The following is an 8,371-nucleotide window of genomic DNA, read 5'->3' as shown; positions in this document are numbered from 1 at the left end:
AGGAGATGCATATGGGTGGCAGGGTGACAAGGGGTGGATTTTTATGATGGTCAATTTTGTGTCAACTTGACTAGGCCATGGGACGCCCAGACTTATGGTCAGGCGTTATTCTGGGTGTGTCTGTGAGGGCGTTTGGATTGGTAGACCAGAGTAAAGCAGCCGGCCTCCAAATTTTATATTCATTTCGCCATCCTGTAATTTGTCTATAGACTCCTCTACGTTTCTAAAGTACATAAGCATAAATTCTTACGCTTCATTTCTTTCCTGTTTTCAGTTAGAACTTCGGGTAGGTCAGTAGTATGTGAATATACCTGAAATGCTTTAAACATTTCACCAATAAGTTTAAAGAAAGTTACCTTCTCTACCTAGATATTTTCGTTTTCTTTTTTAACAAATAGGTATTACCTGTTAAGGGCCTTTTATTCATCAGTTGAATTACTTGCTTTCTTTAAAGTTGTGAATTAACTCAATCTACAGAATTAGTTCTAATCATGGGCTTAGCCAAATTGCAGTTTTTAGATGTTTCCATTTCGTCCAAGTGACTATATTAATTTCCACGAGACGCATGATTTACTTTGATAGGGTGTTGCCCTTTCATGCATAACACAGGCACGACTGGCCCTATCTCACAGCTAGAAAACAGGCTGACTCTGAGGTTTGATGCCTAAGGTCTCCTGACTGACTGAAGAAGTCCCCACTGTCTCCTGTCCTTCCGTGGAGGCAGTGCTTTCCACTCTGGGGCCTGTATGGGTCTTTCCAACCACACCACGTCACTGTCCTACCTGGGAGTGGGAGCCTCTCCAGAGAGGGGATCACTGCATGTAATTCTCGTTTTTTGACCCAGGAGCACAGACCTCGACTCCCATCATCACCTTTCCTTTACTGGGTCGATGCATGTGGGTGGATCGGAAGCCTGCCTCGGGTGCACAGCCCTGGGTAAGTGGCTTCTAGCACGCCGAGGATCTCTTAACACGTTATGGAACAAGTGCCTGTCATGTTTGGTGCCCATGAGCACAAACTGCACTTAGCCTCCAATTACATTTCTTTTTCTCAGCTAATCGGTGGGGGCTGTGGGCCCACTGATTGTAACTGACTGTCTGAGGTCCCCAGCACCTTGGTCCTCGTTGATGGGATTTCTGGGGTTCTGTGTAGTCCAAACCTAAGAATTGAAGAAACTATCACAGGATGGGTTCACAGAACCCCTGGGTCCACCGTGATGGGGTCTCAGCCTGCATCCCCTCTGCCTGGGGACTCAGAGTCATGTGTCAAGTCCTGGAGGTGAGCTGACCAGAGACTACGAGGTTAGGGAAGCATTTCTTGAGTGCCTGCAGTGGGACTCTGGCTGAGTCCAAGAGGGAGAGTGTAGCCAATGCTTCACTTCTCTCAAGGGCCAGGGGTCTTGGGCCGGACAGCTCCAACCCCCCGCAAAGATTCAGCTGAGACAGTTGTACTGAAACTGTGCCTTTATTTCCAGAAGCCCATGAAGTAAGCTTTAGGGCAGGGAGGGTCCTCCTTGCCTAGGAGGGTATCAGGCTCTTCTTAGTGGACAGCTCTGGGTATTTCTCCTCACGGACTCCAAGAAGCTTGGGATTGGCCTGTGGGAGGTCAGTGTCTGAGATGGCAATCTCCATGCATCCCTGTACCCACACCTCCCTGGGGCCCGCCCCCTCCTACCCCACCACTGCCAGCCTCAGTACCTTTGCCTTGGCTCTCCCTCTGGGAATACCCTTCCACAAAGACCACTGAGGACTCCCCGGACAGCCTCCATGCCTTCCCGCCCTCTAGCTCCTTTCATGAGCTGTCTCTGTTCCCTGCCACCTTACTCCAGGGCTCACAGCTTCTGCTGGGCCAGCCCCATCCTCCTGCTTGCTCTGTGCTTGAGCAGGGACCTGCAGTCCGAGCTTTTCCAGCTCCTCCTTCAGCCTGGACAGAAAGGGGTGGGGTTGGAGGGTGGGGAGGCAGAGGGACAAGAGGATGTGACCAGACCAGGAGACTGAGGCTGGCATGGGGCAGAAAATACCTCAGCCACCCTCCCCTTGTGAAATGGGGCAGGGGCTCCAGGCCCACCTCTGCCTCTTCTGCTGCAGCTGCTGGCACTTCTGCTGCAGCTGCTCGTGGTGCTGGGCAGCATCCGCCAGGAGCGCCTGTGCCAATCCGTTCTCCTCCTCAAACAGACGCCTGAGGGCGGGGCTGTCAGTGCCCACAGCCTCCTCCCTCCACCCAACTCCGCCCACCTGTCCCCCCCCTGCCCCCCACCGTCTTACACCGCGCTTGCTGCCTCCGGGCTGCGGAGGAAGAGCCCCTCGGTGATGTCTGAGTAGCCCTTCACCCCAAACTGGGAGCACAGACGATGCCTTACATCCTCTAGCTTTGCCTCCACCAGCTTCTCTGCAGTGGGAAGGAACAAGTGGGCTGGGAAGGGCCGGGCTGGGCTGGGCTGGGCAGGGCAGGGCCTTGCCATTCTCTGGGCCTCACCTTCCTTGAGCAGCTGCTCCTTGCTGCTGTCCAGGGCGCCAATCTCCTGGGCCAGGTGCTCTGGCCTCTGAGAAGGTAGAAAGGAGGCCCAATCACATCTCCTGGCTTCTTCTCATGCACCTCAGAGATGCCTACCTGGACCTAGTCTGTACTCAGCAGGCTTCAGTTCCTACTGCTCGTGCCCTCCATTTATGCCAGGCACAGTTCAGCCTCTGGGCCCTTGCACTGGCCATCGTGTCTGCCTGAAACTGTTTAAGCCCAGATACCTATGGTTCTGAGCTGGGGTGGCCCAAGAGGGGGTTAATGTTCAGGAATCTTGCAAGCTTTGAAGTCAGCCCTGGGGCGAGTATTTACCACAGGTGATGCTGCAAATACTACAAGTCAGGTTGCTCTCTGGAGAATCTGTTACCAGCCCGGCACTGCGGCTCCTCCTCCCTCGGGGGCCTCCTCATGGAGCCCTTCCCTCCCGACATTCACTCCCTCTGCTTATTTCCTTGTTTGGAGCCTGGGATTTCCCTGGTGGCAAACGTTGGCCTGCTTGGTTCCCACCATCTGTTCTGTGCCTGTGATGGCCCCAAACACACCCATGGATCTCCTTGATGGATGACCCCTCGTCAGTTCATTAGGTCCCTCCGGACCACTTAGGCCCCTGGGATGGACGAGCAGGACCAGCAGAGTGAAAACGGTGCAGTGAGGGTGGTGATGAGAGGCAGAACTGAGGGCAATTTTGATGTGTGGCCATCAGGGCTTGCTCAGGAACTGGGTGTGGCAGGTGACAGGAAGGAAGGCCCTGAACTTTGGCCCTAGTGCTGCCTGGAAGATGAGGAAGGTGGGAAGAGTGGCTTTGAGTGACTCACGTGGAACTCCCAGAGGTCCTTGTGCTGGCTCATCAGTTCCTCCAACTGTTCCTCGAAATCCAACCTGGGGGCCGACCACACAGGATGCAGGGTCATGGGTTGAGGCAGACTACCCCAACCTGGCCCAGGGTGGGGTCCTTCATGCCCAGACCTGAGTCCAGGGGTGGGGGTGGGGAGCTGGCTCATGTTCTTTGTGAGGCTGGGAGCAACTTCACCCCCTTAACCCTCTAACCATGCCCCTTATATTAACCCCACCTAAAACCCAGCGCAGCCACGCCCATCCCTGGACTCAGGCACTGGCCTTACCTCAGCTTCCTCTGTCTGTTCTTCTCTTCCTCGATCTGGGAGTTCAGGATAGAGATCCGCTCCTTGCACTCCTGCAGCATGGCTTGCTTCCTGGTAAGAGGTGAGGCGGCCTCAGTCATGTCCCCTGAATGTCTCCCCAGGATGGGGCTGGGGGAGGGCTTCTGCCTCCTCCTCCTGAAATGTCTTAGCCTTCTAGATTGAGGTCCTTCTCTGTAACGCACGAGCACGTTACAAATCTGGACATATCTTTTTGAGGATTGGATAGACCGATAGGGACATGGTCAAGTGCATAAGCACACACATGTGAATCTCATCTGAATTTCCCAAACAGTTCCAATCTTGGTATGTCTTGGCTTGGGGTCTCTGGTCACAAAATGAGCTAAACGAGTGTTCAGGAAGTGGCGAAAAGGGTGCACAAATAGTTGGGCGGATGGAAGGGTAACGCATGAGTGGAGGGAGACTGGGTGGAGAGATGGTTGGTCAATGCCTAAGTGAAGGGACAGATGGATAATTGAGTGATTAGGCAGCCAAGAGGCCTGTGGAAAGAGTAAAACTCATAGAATAAAAACCAGCTGAAGAAATGTAATTGATATTCTGGCAAGTGAATGAGTGAGGCACCCCTAGCACAACTGCCTACTGCTGGAGCCGAGGAAGAAGACACTTATCGGCCTCCCTGTGTGACAAGAGGTAAGAGTGGTGGGTCTGAGGCCTCCCCGTCCCTTCCTCACCCCACCAGAGGGTGGGGCGGGCAGAGCAAGGCCCGGGCAGAGCTCGTACCTCTGCGCCTCCGCATCCTTCTCCTGACAGTGGAGCCGGAGGGTCATCAGGGTCTCTGCAGGGAGAGGGACCGAGGGCTCCGTAAGAGCCTGTCAAGGCATCAGGTTTGGGGAGAGGTGACAGGGCCACATTACACGGGGTCTCGTGGCCAGCTGATGGGATTTTGTCATTTACTGCAAGTTTGATGGAAGTCACAGGAGGAATGTAAGCCGATTCGCTTTCAAAAGGCTTCAGCTGCTATGAAGAGAGCTTACGTACGCTGGCAAAGGCAAAAGCCTGGAGACGGAATAGCTATAATTACCTTGCTTTTTGCTCAAGATCCCTTTCAGGTGTACTTTTTCTTCACTCACTGGAAAACACAGTAACACATTTAGGCATCAGGGGCCACCCACTGCGCACTCAGGGACGGGGCTCGCCCGCTGTCACCTGGGTGTTTCGAGACGGCCCCAACCCCAAATGTGGATCCCTCGAGGTAAGCCCCGCTCATCTTGTGCCCACACTCCCTGTAAGCACCAAATAGCCCTGATGTTGATAAAGGGTGGCCGTGAGAACCCGCGGAATGTGTGTGCTTACATGCAGGGGAGAGAAAAAATAAACAGTGGGCTAAGAACTGTGAAGAAATACATCAAGCCATCAAGTACGCAGGTGGGGGCAGGGTGCTCTTTAGATGGGATAATTAGAGAAGGTCTGAGAATGGGACATTTGAGCTGAGGGCTGAATGATGACATTAAGCAAAAGGAACCTATGCTGTCTGGGGAACAGACTCGCAAAGGCCCGGAGTGGGGAGTATGCTTGTAGGGTGTTTTGGGAACATTCTCACCAAGCGTGGGAGGGTGGGAGATTGCAATGCCTGCGACCAGAGAGGACAGGGGCCCTTGGCCATAGCAGGATGCTGAGTGTCAGGGAGGTATGACATTTTGGGGACCCCTGGGCAAACCCTGGCACGCTTACATGAGTCTAGTTCCTTCTGCAGGGCCTCCCAGACAGTGCGGGCCTCTCCCAGCTCCTGACTGGCTTTCTTTTTTGCTGTGCCAAAGAGCAGAAGACAGACATCGTGTAAGTGTGGCTTCCAGCTGCACTGTTCCCTGCAAACCGTGACATTTCATGTTTGTCTTAAAGCAAACCTAGAGGGACCTAGCTTTTACCAAGCAGGAAATGAGGCTTCTTCAGCCCTTTCGTTAGGCTCAGTTGGCAGGAAGGCCAGGGGAATAATGGACACGCAACTATAGATAGCAGTTACACTTATGTGGACCCGTGTTTGGTTTAATACTGTTGTCGCTGTGGTGAACTACTCCGGAGTTTTTAGACAAGGGGTCCTGCATTTTCATTTTGCACTGGGCCCTGCGAATCACGTAGCTGGTCCTGGCTAACAAGCCAAGACCCTTGAGCTCACCTTGCTGAACTTCATTAATTCGGTTAATCAGGACTTCGACTCTGGGCTCCAGGCTTCCCGCTGCAGGAAGAGGACGTTCAGTGGAGATGACAGGGCAGGCAGAGGCAGGTGGGGGCTCTCCAGGGGCTCACATTCCGGGCAAAGGAAACAAGGGACAGATAACTAGAGATACTGACTTAGGCTGTGGCGACTACAGTCAAGAGAGAAATAGGCACGGGACGAAAGACTGAAGGGGCGGGACGTGCTCCTTCAGCTGCAGGAAGGGCTCCAGAGGGCCCCGAATCGAGAGGCAGGACCTGTCACTCCCGGGGTGCGGGGTGCGAGCGGGGCAGTCGGCACAGAGGTGGGAGCATGGCTGGGAGGAGCCTGGTGAGCAAGCAGAGAGCAGCAGGATGGAGGTGGGGGGAAGGGAGCTGAAGGGGAAAACCTGGATTTAACCGAGCGCAGTGGGAGCCAAACGGGTGGTCAGCAAGTGGGCTGCGACTGGGCTCTGGGAGATGCTTTGCTTGCTCTTCCCATCCACTTTAATAGGGCCATATTTTCATTTCGAGGAATTAACTTTTAAAAGTAAGAGAACGAATAAATTTCCCAACGTTGTGAATTATGGGGCGTGGAACCCAAACCTCAGGCTGAGCCTCAGTTATAGAGGGGACATATGACCTTTCTGCAACTTCTTCACCATTTCCATCAAGTCTTCAATGTTCTGTGAGTCCTTGGCCTGCCCTGTGAAGACAAAACCAAACATTTCAGAAGCCTATAGGAGTGAAAGGCTTAGAAAGGAAGATCCTTACAGGCTAAGAAAGATTAAACATTCAACCATTCTCACTAAATGGACCATATTTGGATCTTGATTCAAACAATTGCACTTTAAAAGATACTGATGACACAACCAGGGAAATTTGAAAATTGACTAGATATTTGATGAAACAAGAATTATTGTAACTAATATTCAGATGTGACAATGCTATTGTGATTTCTTTTCTGAAAAGAGTATCTTTTAGATATCTTTTAGACAAATACATGGAAATATTTATGGATAATATGCAATGATACCTGGAATGCTTTGAAATGAAATAGTAGAGTGGTTGATAAAGAGGAAACCAGACTGGCTAAAGTGCTGATAATTGTTAAAGTTGAAAGATAGGTTCATGGGATAATTATACTTTGTTCTTGAATTTCATATATAAATTTTTCCATAATAAAAACTTTAAAAAAAAACCAAACAACTACTCAATATAGAGAAGGTAAATAATCCTTTCAACAGAAAAGTGGAGAAAGGGACAGAACAGTTAACCAAAAATTACACAAGTGGCTGATAAATATTTAAAAAGATATACAACCTTGGTCATAATTAGAGATGAAAATATATTGTACTTAGCAGGCTGGTAAAGATTAGGAAGTCTGCTAACGCCCAGTGTTTGTGATGCGAGGAAACAGGCAGGCACACACTGATAGACTGGGAACCAGTGCAACCTTCTAGAGGGCAGTTTGGCCACATCAACACTTTGAAGATGTAATTCCACTTCTAGGAGTCTATTCATCAAATATGCTCACTTAAATATTCAAAATTCATGGTAATGGCACTGAAACAATATTTGTTAATGTCAACAGCAGGAAACAAATAGCCAGAGCAATTGTGAGAAAAAAACAAAGCCAGAGGTATCACACTCCCTGACTTCAAACTATTACAAAGCTACAAGAATCAAAACAGTATGGTATAGGAAGAAAAAGAGACACATAGACCAATGGAACGGAACTGAGAGCCCAGAAATAAATCCACAAACAGGCAACTAATTGTCAGCTAAGGTGCCAAAACCATACAGGAGAGCAAAGAAAGCCTCTTCAATAAATAAAGCTCGGAAATTTGGAAAGCCACATGCAAAAGAATGAAACTAGACTGCTGTCTGTCACCATACACCAAAATTAACTCAAAATGGATTGATGACTTAAAAAATAAGACCAGAAACAATAAAACACAGAAAAAAAGCATCAGTACTAAACTTATGGACCTTGGACTCACAGAGGATTTTATGAGTTTGACCCCAAAGGCCAGGAAAGTAGAAACAAAAATAAAAGAATGGGACTCCATCAAACTAAAAAGCGTCTGCACAGCAAAAGAAATCAACAAAACAGAAATGTAAGTAACTGAATGGGAGAAGATATTTGCAAACAATACTTCTGACAAGCAGCTGATATCCAGACTATATAAAGAACTCATACAACTCAACAACAACAAAACCAATCCTATTAAAAATGGGCAGAGGATCTGAACAGATACTTTTCCCAAGAAGACATGCAAATGGCCAAAGGACATATGAAAAGATGCTCAACTTCTGGAAAATGCAAATCAAAACCACAGTGAGATAGCACCTCACACCTATTAGAATGGCTATTATCAATAAGACAAGAAATAACGATTGTTGGAGAGGATGTGGAGAAAAAGGAACCCTCCTACACTGCTGGTGAGAATGTAAACTGGTGCAGCCTCTATGGAAAACAAAGTTCCCCACAAAATTATGAATAAAATTACCATATGCCCCAGAAATCCCTCTTCTGGGTACCT

General features: G+C 49.7%; 1 protein-coding gene across 1 annotated transcript; it reads right to left on the bottom strand.

Annotated features, from left to right (window-relative positions):
* Window positions 1-1,517: 1,517 nt before the first annotated feature.
* Window positions 1,518-6,511, bottom strand: SYCE1 (synaptonemal complex central element protein 1). The gene is made up of 12 exons (XM_015590143.1): window positions 6,469-6,511; window positions 5,809-5,868; window positions 5,367-5,441; window positions 4,717-4,764; window positions 4,416-4,470; window positions 3,639-3,728; window positions 3,333-3,396; window positions 2,476-2,542; window positions 2,265-2,388; window positions 2,068-2,178; window positions 1,824-1,923; window positions 1,518-1,595 (listed from the first exon to the last, which is right to left on the bottom strand). Exons 1-12 carry the CDS (start codon window positions 6,494-6,496, stop codon window positions 1,518-1,520), a joined length of 900 nt encoding a protein of 299 aa, XP_015445629.1. The 5' UTR covers window positions 6,497-6,511.
* Between the last annotated feature and the right edge of the window lie 1,860 nt (window positions 6,512-8,371).

This window comes from Pteropus alecto, unplaced genomic scaffold (assembly GCF_000325575.1).
Source record: "Pteropus alecto unplaced genomic scaffold, ASM32557v1 scaffold74, whole genome shotgun sequence".
In the NCBI taxonomy this organism is placed as follows: Eukaryota; Metazoa; Chordata; class Mammalia; order Chiroptera; family Pteropodidae; genus Pteropus; species Pteropus alecto.
This window is presented reverse-complemented; position numbering and strand designations above follow the sequence as displayed.

Coding starts and splice junctions, on each gene's coding strand:
- SYCE1 (XM_015590143.1), bottom strand. CDS start 6,496: ATGGAAATGGTGAAGAAGTTGCAGAAAG. Junction 5,869..6,468: donor GGTGAAGAAGTTGCAGAAAG/GTCATATGTCCC, acceptor CTCTTCCTGCAG/CGGGAAGCCTGGAGCCCAGA. Junction 3,729..4,415: donor AAGGATGCGGAGGCGCAGAG/GTACGAGCTCTG, acceptor ACCTCTTACCAG/GAAGCAAGCCATGCTGCAGG.